General features: G+C 52.5%; 6 protein-coding genes across 6 annotated transcripts; 2 read left to right on the top strand and 4 right to left on the bottom strand.

Moving 5' to 3' along the window:
* Positions 1-1,005: 1,005 nt before the first annotated feature.
* Positions 1,006-3,076, top strand: N7532_007747 (transcription factor TFIIIC subunit TFC1; the record flags this gene model as incomplete). Its single annotated transcript, XM_056620239.1, has 4 exons — positions 1,006-1,146; positions 1,210-1,531; positions 1,582-1,659; positions 1,713-3,076. 4 exons carry the CDS (start codon positions 1,006-1,008, stop codon positions 3,074-3,076), a joined length of 1,905 nt encoding a protein of 634 aa, XP_056471045.1.
* Positions 3,077-3,531: 455 nt separating this feature from the next.
* Positions 3,532-4,698, bottom strand: N7532_007746 (uncharacterized protein; the record flags this gene model as incomplete). Its single annotated transcript, XM_056620238.1, has 2 exons — positions 3,532-4,517; positions 4,590-4,698. The coding sequence occupies 2 exons, from the start codon at positions 4,696-4,698 to the stop codon at positions 3,532-3,534; spliced, it is 1,095 nt and encodes a 364-aa protein (XP_056471044.1).
* A 2,510-nt stretch (positions 4,699-7,208) lies between these two features.
* N7532_007745 (ribokinase) lies at positions 7,209-8,354 on the bottom strand (the record flags this gene model as incomplete). The annotated part of the gene is made up of 1 exon (XM_056620237.1): positions 7,209-8,354. One exon carries the CDS (start codon positions 8,352-8,354, stop codon positions 7,209-7,211), a length of 1,146 nt encoding a protein of 381 aa, XP_056471043.1.
* Positions 8,355-8,823: 469 nt separating this feature from the next.
* Positions 8,824-10,844, bottom strand: N7532_007744 (arylsulfotransferase family protein; the record flags this gene model as incomplete). The annotated part of the gene is made up of 2 exons (XM_056620236.1): positions 8,824-10,320; positions 10,437-10,844. The coding sequence occupies 2 exons, from the start codon at positions 10,842-10,844 to the stop codon at positions 8,824-8,826; spliced, it is 1,905 nt and encodes a 634-aa protein (XP_056471042.1).
* Positions 10,845-12,049: 1,205 nt separating this feature from the next.
* erg20 (bifunctional (2E,6E)-farnesyl diphosphate synthase/dimethylallyltranstransferase) lies at positions 12,050-13,175 on the bottom strand (the record flags this gene model as incomplete). Its single annotated transcript, XM_056620235.1, has 2 exons — positions 12,050-12,973; positions 13,056-13,175. The coding sequence occupies 2 exons, from the start codon at positions 13,173-13,175 to the stop codon at positions 12,050-12,052; spliced, it is 1,044 nt and encodes a 347-aa protein (XP_056471041.1).
* A 534-nt stretch (positions 13,176-13,709) lies between these two features.
* N7532_007742 (anaphase promoting complex subunit CDC23) lies at positions 13,710-15,964 on the top strand (the record flags this gene model as incomplete). The annotated part of the gene is made up of 4 exons (XM_056620234.1): positions 13,710-13,798; positions 13,864-14,578; positions 14,638-14,821; positions 14,880-15,964. 4 exons carry the CDS (start codon positions 13,710-13,712, stop codon positions 15,962-15,964), a joined length of 2,073 nt encoding a protein of 690 aa, XP_056471040.1.
* Between the last annotated feature and the right edge of the window lie 39 nt (positions 15,965-16,003).

Genomic DNA, 16,003 nt, shown 5'->3' with positions numbered 1-16,003 from the left:
ATCGTGCGTGGGCGGGTGGTGGTGGTGGAGGGGGAGGGAGGAAATGCCGTGTTGTTGAGGTAAAGGGAAAGGCGGGTTCTCCTGGCTGTGATGGTGATGGGAGGGGGTCCAGCACTACGAGCCCAGCGCACCAGGAGAATTGGTCTACTATCGCAAATGTACCGGTAAGACCACCCTTGCTCTGGGCAACCGGTTCAAACTATTTGAGGCCTTCTACTGGCATATCTCGCCTCTTACTCCCAAGGCTACCCTATTTTGTACGCGTTTTGCCGGGTCTTTCGTGCTTATGTCATCGCGATCGTGGACGGTCACGTGGCTATATACTATACGCTTTCAGTTGCGCGTCCTGTGGGGTTTGGTAATGAAGTAACCCTTAGGAAGGTGGGAAAAACGGTGTGCTATGTTTCTGTTTGCTTTTTGGCTGTTTAGACGTTTGTTTGATGCTCTTGTACACAATGCTTATTTGTGTCTGCTTCAGGAATAGAAGATATATAATGGAATAGAACACTTCAACCTTTGGAAGTAGAGAGCGACTCGTAGAGAGACACACCACACTGCTACATTTTCTGCACCAATATCAAATAATATGTGCATAAATAATTTGAGGTGGATACAGTCAGATTTCATCAAAGAACAATGTCTGTCTTTGCCCGTCTACTAGAATACAAGGCGTTCATGGACAGCGTCATTTGCTTTGGCGAGAGTGCTTAGTAATCATTTCCGATGACCATCCTTGTGGAATGCGACTCACGGTGAAGCAGTCACGCGGTCAATTGTATGATTGAGTCAAGCGAAAGAAGCCGACAAGCTAACACATACACCACCAGACCACCAAGTCAATAGGGCTCCTGACGCGACAGCTCATGGCACGAATCCCTGTATAGGATTCTGGGCTCATTTTTACGTCGCGACGCCTACCACTCGCCCGGAGGGCTTCACAGGTTTGCGCAAAGAATCTCCTCGTTCACCCCAAGCGTTCTGTCATCATCGGAAGGGGCCGCCATCATGGACGTGCATCGCGACTCCTTGACCGCGCCCTTCTTCACGGTTCCGCCTCGGCGGCTGGTCAGCGTTGAACACCCTGCCGTGGTTCGAAACCCCGACAAGGCGGTCGAAACATTGCAGGGAAATGCAGGGATTGAAAAAGTAAGATCGAATCATGTATCTCACATGACTACCTCTAACTCCAGATATACTAACCTGCAATAGATCCTGAATCCACCACCCAGGATGGCTGATGCGCCAGCTCAATTGTTACTGCGGCCGGAGGACGCTATGTCGCGGCCACTGAAATCAATCAGCAACGTCTCAAACAATGTTCTGCTCCAAGTGACTGTCCCGAAATGGACCGGTCGCAAGCGCAAACGAGGTTCGAATGAGCCTTTTCGAGATGCCACACCAGAGCCCGAGACGCCCGCCGGATCCGTGCGACGGCACAAGGCCAAGGATCTGTTGCGCAGTCTTCGGGACAACGAAGCAAAGTACCAGGTCAGACCAGTCGGCCGAGTTGAACGTACCCATATCTTTCGAGGTAAGGATAAGCCGTCTCGGCATGATGCAGGAACAATCTGACAACTATAGGTATGCCGGACTTCGTCTATTCGACCGCGAACAGTGCCTTCGCTACGAAATTCCGAGAGAATATTTTACCACATGACCGTATGCAGAAACCTATTGAACGGAGCAAAAACAAAGATCTAATATTCGGGCAGTGGCGAAACTCAAACAGTTCGATATTGACATGACCAAAGCCGTCAATAAGAATACTGATATCATTCCACCACCATCATTCAGCCACGGCGACGTTCCATTCCCGTACTTGTATGGAAATTCAAATGTCTTTATCCTCATTCCACAGAAGCTAACAGCAGTCAACAGCTACCGTCAAAACCCAACAGTGAAACATGCCATCGGCCAATCCGGCAACGTTACAACAATCAACACACAACAACCCTCAAAGATCGCCACTCATCTGCTGCCATACGACATTCCCGAAGTCCCATCAAAGCCTCACGAGAATATTCCCCCTATCGAAACTCAGGACCCCGCTCTCCGCCGGACAGTCCGAGACCTTCAAGTCCTTTTCGAGGAACGTCCTGCCTGGACCCGTCGCGGTATTCGCAATCAACTCACCACTGAAGAACAACTCACCTCTCTCCGATTTGCAATTCCGTATGTGGGATACATCTTTCGATCTGGACCGTGGCGAGATGCCATTATAAAACTGGGTGTCGACCCGCGCTCATCCCCAGAATACCGCCACTACCAGACCTTCATGTTCCGCCTGATGCCCCGAGAACCGGAGGTCGCCCGAGATGGCAAGCGCCGTCGTGACCATGATCATGACTTGCCGCTTGAAGAATCTTCGGCCGCCGCCAAAGATCCTGAGTCTCATTTATTCAAGGGAACCCTTCCTCTCCCGCTTGATGGGAAGATCTGGATGGTGCGGGATATCGTAGATCCTCAAATTGCTTCGGTCCTTTACCCGCCCGACGAGAGAAGTTCAACGGACCATCCCTTCGTTCGAGAAACCTGCGAGCCTGTCAGCGATGGTTGGTATGGGAATGGTACACTGGCCAAGGCAAAGACGATTATGCGGCAGAAGATCAATACGCTCATCGAAAACCGCCAGCCGGATGAGAACGAGTTCGTTCGAATCATGGAATTTCCCGACCACGCGCATGGCCCAGATGATCTGGTGAAATTTATGTGTGATCCAGCTACCTCAACGAAGCGAGACGATATTCTGGCGACGGAGGTGAGGGCTGCGATCAAGGGGGCACCGATTTGGCGGATGAAATTTGAAAGCAATAGACGAGATAAAGGCAAGAAGGGCAAAGAGAAGGAGGCAGAGGTGGAGATGGAGACTCAACAAGAGCAAAGTGAGGGCGAAGAGGAAGAGATGGAGCGGGTGGAAATGTTGGAGAATGAAGTTGCGGCTGCTTTGGCAGCACGAGATGCTGCAGAAGGCGATGAAGGTGACGAGGGTGATGATGATGGGGAAGCTGAGGAAGACATGGACGAAGGAGACGAAGGAGAAGTTGATGATGGTGATGAAATGGGCGACGAATTATGATTGAGCACGGGAGAGCTAATATGAAGATTTACAATTTTCGAATCTTGGGAATGTCGCAGTAAATTCATTTCAATCATTGCTGAATCTCATAACAAGTAAAACGTTTGCGGTGTACATCGTGATCCAGACATCAGACATAAAGACTTCTCATTAATTAAACGGACTCAAAACAAGGCAATATTCAAGAGAGAAGTAACCATGATATTCCAAAAACCAATACTCCTCAAAAACAATACTAGACAGAAGGAGACCAGAAAAAGAAAGGGTATTCTAGGATAAGTACCAACTGGAGATCCAACACCGATGCTAACAAAAACAGGAACCCAAACACCTTGCGAAAGACAAGTATAGTAAGGCCAAGCCAGGGCCCAAAGACGCCGAGACCAGATGCAGATGCAATTTGAATATTTTGGGTGATATCGATCTTTCAATCCGACCGATATAATTTTGAATGTTTAGGGTTCAGCTTTTTCTTCTGAATCCCCAGCGGCACTGGAACTTTCCCAAATTTCAATCTTCGCATCAGATTCGCCAATTTCCTCTTCGGACGTAGGCTTGGATGGAACGGGGGAGTCCAGCACAGAGTCAATGGAGGCAATGATGGCCGGCGACACGAAAGTTGACTGAATCGGGGGAGTAAGGCCAGTAGCCTTGTTCGAGGAAGGAACGTTCTCATCGTCGTCATCGTAGACGACGGTGTAGGAGAAAGCATTGCAGTCTTCCGAATAGTAGTCGGAAGCAGCCAATTCGCCGAGCGGAGCCCGGTCTTCTTCCATCTTGGAGGCCTTACGAGCAGCGGTGGCCGCAGCGAGGGAGACCGAAGCGCGAGAAGGAGGGAGGTCAATTCCCAGTTCCGCGGGGGGCACGTTCTCCTTGCCGCGGCCGTCGATGACAGAAGCCTTGCCCTCGTCATCGCTGATATCAAGGACGCCGGTGGAGTGCTGCATGAGGTTGGTCATTTCCTCCTGCTCGGTGTCGACGTGGATGTCGAAGAACCAAGAGGCGGGGGCCTTGGATGGAGGCTTGAGAGGCGAAGGAGAAGGTGCGGCCTTCTTGCCCTGGCTGAGGGCAGCTGCAAGGGAGAAGGGGCGGGCAACTCCACGTCTGCTGGCTTCCGGCCGAGGCTTGGCGATGGACGAGTGACGACCGGATGGCTTGCTGGACTTGGGAGGTGGGGATCGGCCAGCGGGTTTGAGCACGGGAGCGGATTTCGGAGTTGAGGGCCCATTTCGCAAAGGGGTGGAGAGCCGAGGGGAGAAGTTGAATTCGCGGGTGGTGAGGGCAATGCGGGAGGTCTTGACGGGTTTGGGAGAGCCCTTGGAGACATCTTCGTCGTCCAGGGAGCGCTTGCGCTTGGCGGAAAGGCTGAGGTTGTTGGGATCGACGTTCTCGGAGTCATCGATGAAGATGGAGTTCTTGGACGAAGCTGAGAGAGCAGCTCCTAGGTGGTTTTAGTATCGATTGATACTCCTGGTATAGTCCGGGTGGACGTAAACAAGGGTGCAATCCTTACCATTCAGCTTGTTCTGACGGTTCAGCTTGGACCGCATGAAAGGCCGCATCCTGGGGGTGTCCAGGCTGGCAAACGGCTGACGGGAGGGAGTCATGGTGAGGGCAGCCATGACGATGGTAGAAGCAGAGCGCGATGTATCGGTTTGTTTTGGCGTCGCGGCGCTAAGTGGGGAGTGGAGGGCGGTCTACACTAAGTCGGTCGGGCGATCGACTGGAGAATATCTTTTGATCCGGGTGAACACAAAACGAGACGAGAAATGTTTAGAGATTGAGACTGGAAATTGGAAAGATCAGACGAAGGTCGGAGGATCGAGTGCCTGTCGTAGTACTATAGTACTCGTCGCAGAAGCGGGTGAGCCTGAAGGAGAGACGGTGCCAGTGAGACAGTGAGAAGGGCTGCACTGAGTACGTCTTGTGGAAGTGGCAGGAAGTGACAGTTATAGCTGGGAAGTGCTCAGATACTCGGAGGCTTTCCTTTTTGCAAGTAAGATGTGATCGAAGGGAGCAAGGAGGAAGGGCTCGAGGGCGGGGGGAAGTATTTTAATGGCGGGACTCTTGGTGTCCATCACCGTCACGTACTCGCAGTATCTGCGGGTATGTAGTATGCACAGCGCGTCTCGCGTTCGCATGCAAGGCGTCGTGGGGATTGGATCATACCAGGCCCGAGGTGGCGTTCGTGCAGCAGACAATCCAATTATGGATCATTCTTTCGTGCGTGAACGCGAGGAATGAGGAATGTCGATCGGCGGGAGGCGACAGATCTATACACTCGATGGAGAGCACCCCTCCACTTACTATTACAATGTAGGAGTGTTGAATTCGTTAATTGACTACGGGCACTCTAGAATAATGACTAGTATACTAGAGATCGATCGTACTGGGATATTTGAACCCGATCGACTCGGTGGGGTCAACGTTACGGTACTGTGTATCCCTACGACGCGTCGGACTTACTAGCATCGTACACCCACGCGGAGCCCATCACTCGACTCGTGTACAGTCACGAACCCTGAGCAGTGGCAGGTATAAGTACACGAGTATCGCGAAGAACGCCCCGCCCCGCGGAGTACCGAGTACCTCAACGCGCGACACGCCCCCCGCGCTCACCACACGCTCTCACGCATCGCACCTCGCGTCCCTTACCGGCGAACTCGTTGAAACTTGGCCAGCGCATCCCGCCCCCAACTCCACTGCCTCGATGAAACGCTGCGTGCAGACCATTTTCCAGCGGCCGTGGAGACTGAGAAGGCGCCTACAATGCACTCTCTTCCCCAAACGTAGGACATACATAGGGGAAAGAAGGCGCAATGGCTGGCGATGGAGAATGTCTCGTTCCCCCCCCCAGACATCCAGGCGCGCGATGTAGGATGAAGAACGTCGGATGCAGGCGCGAGCTAGGATTTGCCACGGTCCGTCTGAGCCTGTCGTCCTAGAGGATCGTCCGATCCTATGGTCCTCCGCGCTCGTGGCAGATGATCCTGGGGGCTGCATTCCGGACTAGGAAGCCCGAGCGGTCTATACCTGTCAGCGGTATTTTTAGATGACGACCTGAGGCGCAATCCATTCAATGAACCAAAGCTCATGATGTCGATGGCCTTGGTTCTGCATGCTAATTGTCAGAGAGTCCTACTGAATGCTCGGAAGAGGGAAGAGATCTACCCGCCACGCAGTGCTCATTCCTCCTTGCCTCGCTCTTACCTTGGATACCCTGAATGCTTAATGCCGCAGACACTTACACCTACATCTACTGTATAATTGCAAGGTGCAAGGTATACGTACCTCAGAGCCTTCTGCAAGGCTGCCAGTCTACGCCCTGGTCGTGGGTACTAAATCATCATGAATCGTTTGTAGAGCAAGATTAAAAATGATCTCAGAAAACCTGTTGAATAAACGGGGTATCTTAAGACCGGGATCAGTTGGCAATAACTTGCAAGCTCTGCAGACCTAAATTAGTTAGTATTCAAAACAAGACAATCTTGTATGGTCTATGTCTTTTCAAACCGTTCAATGCTTTTACTACGGCGGTACAAGGCAGGACTGACATGGCGGGCTTGACCCATGTTGATCAACCCATGTCTGGAAACATTCTCAGATCCCAGCATTGACGTGAGCAGAGGTCTCAGAAAAGGGCGACCAGGAAATCCTATAATCAGCACAAAAAATGAGTTTAAAAGATTTTCTTGTCAATAATGCATCCGATTGTCTTAATGCGTATCCACTAACTCGCGCTCCTTCCCAAGGGTTCTCTGCTCTATAATCCTGTCGTATTTCTTCAAGGGGCAATTTGGCTACGTCTATAATATGACAAGCAAATGCCTTTAATACAGGAGCATTTTGATAGAATCAATGGGTGAATCTCGGACCTTCGAGGAGGCTCATCTCCTGCGATCCTCCGCGCCCCTTGAGCGGGCTGGGGCAATCACTACATTCCCCCAAAAAAAGGCCCGACGACGCGCCGACAATCCTTGTGGCCGGGAGTTGCTCTCGGAATCCGTGGCTTACCCCAAGGGGTAAAGTGATAGGGCAATGGGCAGCTCTAATTCGAGGGCGATTGGGTTCTATTGAATGGTATAATTTACATGACGCCAAAGTCTATGCTGGGTAGAGAAAAGAGGCTTCTTCAAACCTCATCCTCAAAGGGAATGCTGTCCATCGCGCCCTGGCGTTCCACCGCACGAGCTGAAGCTCGCGCGGCAAACCGCATCGCGTCGTCCATGAACTCCTTGTACCGATGCGGCTTCTCGGCATCGGTGACGTCCTGGCCGGCCTTGTCCTCGGCGCGACGCTGCTCGCGCCACCGTGCAACCTTGACCGCATACGCCCCTACGAATGTGTCGCCTGCCGCCGTCGTGTCGAGCACTTGAGACACAGGCGCGGCAGGAAGTTCGTTCGTAAAGCGCCCAGCCCCATTGCTGGGGACGGTGGAGCCCCCGTCCGCAGAGCTGTACCAGACTCCCTTGGAGCCCAGAGTAATGAGCAAGTAGGTGACGCCGAGCTTGTGGAAGTATCGCGCAACCTTCTCCTTGCTGCCGAGGCCGTCGGCGTCGGGGACAACACGCAGTAGCTGGTCCGGTGGCGGAGTCATCAGCTCGGCCTCTGTTTCATTCAGGATCAAGTGGTCGACGGCCGCATATACATCTTCGGGCAGGCCACCCGGTGGTGCCGGAGCGGGATTGAGCATGACGTCGGGCCCGCACTCGATGCCATGCTTACCAGCAGCCCGGCTCTTCGCCTTGTATGCGGCGACATCTCGTAGAATACCGATCACGGACTTGGTCGGAATTTCACCTTGCATGACAATCACATCTGGCACTGGTGCCGCAAGAGCAGTTCCCAACACCTCCGGGATTGGCTGCATGCCATCGTAGTTTGCACCGGGGGAGAACAAGATACGGTTCTCGCCTCCAGCAGAAGAATCGACAATAATGACGGCCACGCCGGTGTATGCATTGTCAACAACTCGCACCCGCGACGGGTCCACGCCGGATTTCTCGAGCGTCGGCTTCAGCAATGCGGAGAAGTGGCCGTCCAGTGCGCCGACAGCGCCAACCATTTCAACGACGACATCGCTTTTGGTATTGAGGCCCTCGGAGGAAGGCTGGGGTCGTGAAATCCGCCCGCATGCAACAGCTTGGTTTGCACCTTTCCCGCCGGCGCTGGTGAAGTAGGATGATGCGGTGATGGTTTCGCCGGGGTCGGGGAAGCGGGGGGTGACCGAGACCATGTCAGCATTGAGGGAGCCGATGACGCGGATAAGAGGAGCCATGGCTGCTTTGCAAGAGATTTTCGATCTGGCGCTGTATAATTGTTCGGGCCTAGTAGTAGCTCTGAAGCTTCGAGTCGGCAAGCCGTGAGGTTGGCGGGGTGTGGGGATGCAAATCAATTGCTGCTCTGAAGCTCAATTTTTGGTAGGGAGGAGACGGATTCTTCTGACGGAAGGCAATGGCTTTGGAAAGCGCTAGGCTCTCCACTGCTTCTCGTTGCTGTGTTGTTCACTCTTTTTCGTGGTGGTGCTGAGAAGTCGAGAAGAGGAGCAGAGTCGGCGAGTGACGTGAGGCGCGGGGCATTCATCCGCAATTCAGCCGGGCCGCGGAGCTCTGACCCACCCAGGCTCATTCCCCTGCTTATACTACAGCCACAAAATATACACGAGCTTCGAATGAGAATATCATGATATCGTATAAAGTCAACGCCAGACCCAAGGGGTATGTATACTGTACAATGCAAATGCAACGCTAATCCTGTCCATCTCGTCTTAATAACGAGTCATTGGGCCGATCTCCAGATTCCAAATCACTCAGATCATCCAGCTCTGCAGCAGAATGTACAGGCTCCCATTCTTGGGCATCTTTCTCCTGCCTATGGCTCTGGCCGAATAGCTGCTTAGCCGAAGCAATTGGGATATACCGGCAAATCAGCAACGCACAAAGGACAATGATTGTGGCCGTCATGAAGCCCAGTCCGAACATGAGGGCAGGACCAATGTGGGTATCATCTTCCTCATCCTCCCCATCATAGATTGCGATTTCGCTGCTGAGCTCCTCTGGATCCCAAACCATGACCTGTGATGTTCCGAGTGTTGCTCCTGTCTTGTCAAGTGCCACGATGCGCAACGTGCTGTACAAGGTATCTGGGGGAACGGGGATGAGGGTTTCGAATCCACTCTTTGGAACGGCGAGGATGAATTGGAACTCTTCCTCATCTAATTCTTCGTCTGAGGAGCGTCGGACGGCTTCATCGTCTTCATAGGCCGCAGCCGCATTCTCGGGTCCAGCAAAGGAACCCTGTAAGACCCAAGTCGCAACTTCTGTAGCTCCATTCCAGCTAACAGCGGCATCGGTATCGGAGAGGGCAACGTCAGGTTGGGTGAGAGGAATACCAACCCAGTCACTTTTGAAAATACGGTACGAGATCACATGCCCAGTGTAAAAGCCTGATTGGGGTCCAAAATGTACCTCGCAAAGCACTTCGCCATCGGGAGAGAACTCGGACCATGCCGAATTATACCCGTACCCGACAAGTACGTTGCCGTTTTCAAGAACCTGCATAGAGCCCTGAGACTGGCTACTGATTGAGGTCGGGTTCCAATACTCTTTGATGACCTTCGCAGTCATTTCCTTTTCGTCGATTTCGATGAAGAGTCCTCGACTGGGGTTCTCAGGTGCACCCTTGCCACGGGAGGCATTGTCGAAGATAGAGATTGCGCGAGTCGACGAGGTGTCGTAGTCTGGTTGGAATCGAGCGTGGTGCTGCCAGCTGATATTGGTCGCCGCGCCATCAGACTGGTCAGTAAACGAATTCTCTTTGCCGCCGAGTTTCCAGATCACATCCCCCGTTTCCCCGTCAACGTAGGCCAGCGAATTCATATAGCGCGAGGAGACGAGGAAGTTTCCCAGATGGTCCTTGTCGATACTGTTGATATGGTAGAAGTCCCATGGGTGGTCTTCATCGTCGCCATTTCCTTCGCGGTCTCGCTCACGTTCGTCCAGTGAAATGTGTTCCGAGGCGCGCCATTGGAACAGGAGCTCGTTGGTTTCGATGTCCACTTCTTGAAATACGCCGTCCCATATCCATCCATTTTCAGGTCCATCAGCATCTCTCAGGTCGAAAGGAATGACGTCGTAGACGGCGAACACAGCTGTCTCGTTAAGGGTGATATGGAACTCGTGCAGATCAGCTGGCAGACCATTTGCGCCTCGAATGGTGTAAGCTTCTTCATAGTGGGAGTTGATCTGTATTTAAATGTTAGTTTTACGCGATCTTGAACTCGTGATAATATCGGATGACAGCAACCCGGTACATCACATAAATAGATGCAATAGATATCCTGGATCTAGGTCAGAATTACCATGTAGTATGTTCCATCGCCATGGCCTCCGATAGAATCGTCGCCGGCCCAAAAGGTCAGATACTGCTCTCCCTTGTAGGTATAAATATTCGCATTGTATGTGGTCGGATAATCCTTGAACCACACCAAATGACCCTCATCGTCCAAAATCATCGGCCCAGAACGACGCACCGAGTCACCACGCGGACCTAAAATGGTATATTTGCCGTCATTGCAAGCGGTACTGTGCTGCCAGTAGTTCAGGATAGGGCCCTGTACACTACTGGAGCGATAACGCTGTAACGGCCAGGAGCCTTCGAAGCCCTCGGCGTATCCCTCCGAGCGGAAAAGATTGGCCTCATCCGCGAGAGCCAATTCAGCGCAAAACAGCGCTATCAACGCCCACAAGGAACAGGGCAGAAGCACCATCATGGGATGGGAATGGAGAAGGACATTTGGTTCCTAGAGAGAGGATCGAACGGGGTTGAATGGGGTGGTCGAGATGGGGGCTCCATTTAGCAGGACCCTCCACCTCTCCCGCTACCGCGACAGCAAAGCCTCGCCCTCGTGCATCGTTTCGCCTTTGGGAAGAAGCCCACGCGGCCAGGACCAGGCGGAGTATCGGAGTCTCTGAACGACAGATGCTGATTGGTGACGGGACCACAATAGGGGGCGCGATGTGGATCCGCGCTGCGACGAGTTCCGCTCGGCACTTCACGGCGCGGAGGCTATTCGTATTATGGTTCGTATTGGGGTTGACAGTGCCCATCGCAATCTCGATCCTCGTGGCATGCCACCATGATCCATGGGCGGTTGTGTAGTTGGTACACCAGGTGGTGTTGCCGACGGTTGTCGAGTGTTTAGTTGTGTCCGCAGCTGTGTACACCAAACACAATTGTAATTGCTTGGCTAGGTTTTGTATCCAGAGCAGTATTGTCGCTCTTGTAACAGGACCGGTGGCTCTCACAGAGTACTAGTAATTATTACAATTGTCATCGAAGGCTCTGATTTTCCATGCCTGATAACATCACGTGGACCCGGCAAAGGCTACCAATGGGCGCTAGGACAGTAATCCCACAAGAACCTCCTTCATTGAGATCCCATTCAACAATGATCTCTTATTGCCACTTCCTTACATAGATAGCTAATACTGTGAAAGACCTTATAGTGTCGAAAATAGCACTCCATAGCCCTGTCAGTGTGCGCAGCATGTTGCTCAGAAGCAAGTATATATCAATAAACTGGAAACGTGACCAACTTCCAAATTGTAATGTTTGACTAACACCTTCAATTGACCGATCAAAGTCCATCTCGTCAACCCTATATAGGGAGCCACCAACCACAGCTCTCACATCTCTCGATCTCGATTCGGGTTCGATTTAATTTCTTTGCTGCCAAGTGGAGCCCAGAGGCAAACCTTAATCTTGCTCAAAACGGCAGCGGGTACGAGAACGAGCTGGTCGCGATCGACGGAACTGGCAGTTTTCGAGACAATTCAATATTCATATTCAACGTTTTAAATATCCAACATTTAAATTATCATATGGACCCAACATGCCAACATCACATATCGCAGATTATGCGCCGCGCTGGGTATCATTTTTGTGGCTCCCAAAGCGCCATCGTCTAGTCATCTATTTGGTGCGCTTGTAGATCTTGGCCAGGAACGACTCGAAGACCTCCTTCATAAGGCCAGAAGACTCGTCAACAGCAGCGATCTTGGTGCGCAGTTCTCCAACGACCTTCTCCTCGTACTCCTTGTACAGCTTCTCCAACTCAAGCTCGTCAAACACCTTCTTGACCTTAGCCTCCTGCTCCGAGTTCTTGCGGCCGTAATTCTCGTCCAACACCTGACGCTGCTCCGGGGTGCAGCGCGGGATGGCCTGGTTGACCAGCCACGAGCACTTGTTGTCCTGGATGTCGGTACCGATCTTGCCAATGACCGAGGGGTCACCGAAGTTGTCAAGGTAGTCATCCTGGATCTGGAAATATTGACCCAGCGGGATCAGGATGTCGTGGGCCTGCTTGAGGTTCTCAGGGGTAGCCCGCTGCAGGTAAAGCATGGCAAGAGCGACGGGTAGGTAGAAGCTGTAGTAGGCAGTCTTGTAAGTGACAATGAACATGTACTTCTCCATGGAGAAGTTGTTCAGGTTGACGTTATCCTCGGGAGCGGTGATTAAATCGCACAGCTGACCCAGTTCGGTCTGCCAGGTGGTCTCGTGGAAGAGCTCCACGATATCGATGTAGGAGGGGTGGGTGCGCAGACGCTGCTTCAGGACGAGGTAGATGGCCGACTCCAGCATGAAGGCGTCGTTGATGGCAATGAGGTTGACACCCTCGTGGCGGTACCAACAGGGCTGGCCGCGGCGAGTGATGGAGCCATCCATCAAGTCATCGCTGACCAGGAAGAAAGCCTGGAGCAGCTCGGTCAGCCAGCCCAGGATGCTGAGGTGCTCGAACTGCTCGTCGGTCAGGGGCTGCTTCAAGAGGGCGAGGCCGGTGTCGGGCACGGAGAGACCGCGGTTGAGCTTGCCGCCTGGAACATTGACGTTCAGGGACTAGATGATATCATTCGTGAGCTTGCGGTCGCAATTGGCATGATGCGAACCCCTCATGTAAGGGAGAGGGGTAGTGTCCCACCTTTTCAAACCATTCCAAGGCATTGGCGGGGAGGTTGTACTTCTTCGCATGAGCCAGGATATCCTGGGCCAGGGAAGGGAAAATCGCCTCGAAATCGGCGCGCTTGGTGGTGGAAGCCATGATCGGACACTGGGGCAGACGGGGAGTCGGAGAAAGAGAGCCTGAGGACTCGGAAGTGGGACAAACAAATCCACCTTCTCGATTGGTTTGCCCCGCGGAGGTCCAGTTTGTGGCGTTTGTCCTGTTTGCCGCGTTTGCTGTTGACAGGCGCAGCTGCCAGAGCTCCAGCGGTAGTGCTTTCTTCTTGCTTAAATTTAACCTCGAACCAACCTGCAGTACGCATTTTCTCAATCCGATCGACTCCGCTCCTTACCTTTGGCCGTTCCCTGCTTTTCGTGCGATTTTCCTACCCTGATCGCCTGCCAGCTCCGCAGTTCGCCCGCCGCGTCAACAACGCGCCGAACCCAGATATTTGCTGCAACTCCGAATCGCGCGCCAATTGCGACAGACGCACCCGAGTCGCCTGATATCGAAGACCAGCTCCAGAGGGATCCGCACGGCTACGAAGCAACCACAAGCAAATCCGCCAAAGTGTATGAGTTCCGGTCTGCATAACTTCCAAGTCTTGCGTGCGTTGCGCCGGCGTCAGTGACAATGGACGATAATTTACAGGAGCTGAGATATCAACTTGAGGATGCCACGATCAAGTGCTCAGAAAGATGTCTATACCAGTCGTCCAAGTGGTAGGTATACACGCCTTGACTTGAGTTTAAGAGTGGATGAAGCTAATGCTAGCGTAAATGGACAGGGCAGCAGAGATGCTGGATTCTCTTCTACCGATTGATCATGAAGATACAGATCCTGAGTCCCCAATGGATATCACGAAGCCAACTTTCCCGCCTGTCAACAATCCCTTTCGCGTTCAAGATCCCGCCGAAGCTGCCCTCGAGGCCCAAGAAGCCCACAAGTATCTGCTGGCAAAATCGTATTTCGATACCCGAGAATACGACCGCTGTGCAGCCGTGTTTTTACCATCGGAAACTCCTCTAGTTTCTCTATCCTTGAACTCTCCGAGCTCGAAACCAAAACAATCACGATCGTCGCTCAAGGGAAAAGAAAAACTATCTCCATTCCAAGGCTCAAAAGGCCATGCTCCGAGAAACCCATACCCCAGACTCAGTCAAAAATCACTATTCCTTGCGCTCTATGCGAAGTACATGGCAGGGGAGAAGCGCAAAGATGAGGAAACCGAGATGGTGTTAGGCCCCGCAGACAATGGCCTAGCAGTCAACCAGGAGCTTCCTGACATAGCCCAGGGTTTAGAAGGGTGGTTTGAGGAGCGGAGTACAAAGGGGCTTGATGGAAAAGGACAGGGCTGGCTAGAATACCTCTATGCTGTCGTTCTTCTTAAAGGGCACAACGAGGAGTTGGCGAAGACGTGGCTGCTCCGAAGTGTGCACCGAAATCCCTTCCACTGGGGCGCATGGCAGGAGCTCAACGATTTGCTTGCCAGCACTGAAGATGTATGACCTTTCAACCGCTATCCTACCGTGCTAAGTTCTGATGCTGACGACTCGAACAGTTAAAACAAATAGTGGGGGAACTACCACATAACGTGATGTCCCTCATATTCCACGTCTACTGCAGCCAGGAGCTATACCAAGCCACTGAGGATACATACCAAGCTCTCTCTGAGCTGGAGTCCATTTTCCCTACCAGCGCATTCTTGAAGACTCAGCGAGCTCTGCTATACTATCATTCCAAAGGTGATTTTTCTATCACAACCATTTTAAAATGCCTGTCTAACGTTGCCTAGATTTCGAGGAAGCCTCAAATATCTTTTCCCAGATATTGGCCACTTCCCCCATCGCCTGGATAGTCTCGATCATTACTCGAACATCCTATACGTCATGAATGAACGGGCTCGGCTGGCCTTTGTCGCCCAGATCGCGACCGCAACCGACAAGTTCCGACCAGAAACCTGTTGTGTCGTCGGTAATTACTACTCGCTCAAATCAGAACATGAGAAGGCTGTGATGTATTTCCGCCGTGCACTGACATTGGATCGGAGCTTCTTGTCGGCATGGACGCTCATGGGTCACGAGTACATCGAGATGAAGAACACGCACACTGCTATCGAATCCTATCGCCGTGCTGTGGACGTCAATCGAAAGGATTACCGTGCCTGGTACGGTCTGGGCCAAGCATATGAAGTGCTCGACATGTCTTTTTACGCCCTATTCTACTACCAGCGCGCTGCAGCCCTTCGGCCCTATGACCCAAAGATGTGGCAAGCGGTCGGATCATGTTACACGAAACTAGAGCGGCTTGAACATGCTATCCGGGCCCTCAAGCGTGCTCTCATTGCTGGGTCTTACTATACAGATGATGCAGCGCCCAACGCAAGTCCTGGCGTGGGTGCTCGTAGAGTTCTCGAGCCCGAAACCCTGTACAATATTGCTTCTCTCTATGAAAAGCTCGGCGAGGAGGAAGAAGCTGCAGGATACATGGAAATGACTCTTGCACAAGAATCCGGCGGCGCGCTTGTTGACGACGAGGAGTCTGATGAAAACGAATACTCTTCCGCCTCCGAAGATGCAGCTCAAAGTGATATGGAGGCTGAAGTCTCTGGCGATGATGCGAGCAACACGCTCCATCCCCGCCGTCGACGCAAGCCCCGTACATCATCCTTTGCGATGCAGAATAGCGACTCCAATGTGGCAGAAACCTGGCACCATCCTACTGCCACAACATCGAAGGCACGGCTCTGGCTGGCTCAATATGCTCTGCGAAGGGAAGAGTTGGACAGGGCGGACCAGCTGGCGGGTGAGTTGTGCCAGGATGGCATGGAGGTGGAGGAGGCGAAGGCGATAATGAGAGATGTTCGTGCAAGGAGAGAGGAGGCATGATACCATGTTTGCATAAGCAAGTCCATTCAATGATCCCCT

Source organism: Penicillium argentinense (assembly GCF_028826775.1).
Source record: "Penicillium argentinense strain IBT 30761 chromosome Unknown utg000009l_segment0_segment0, whole genome shotgun sequence".
NCBI classification, from domain to species: domain Eukaryota; kingdom Fungi; phylum Ascomycota; class Eurotiomycetes; order Eurotiales; family Aspergillaceae; genus Penicillium; species Penicillium argentinense.
Note: the sequence above shows the minus strand (reverse complement) of the source record. Positions and strands in the feature narration are given on the sequence as shown.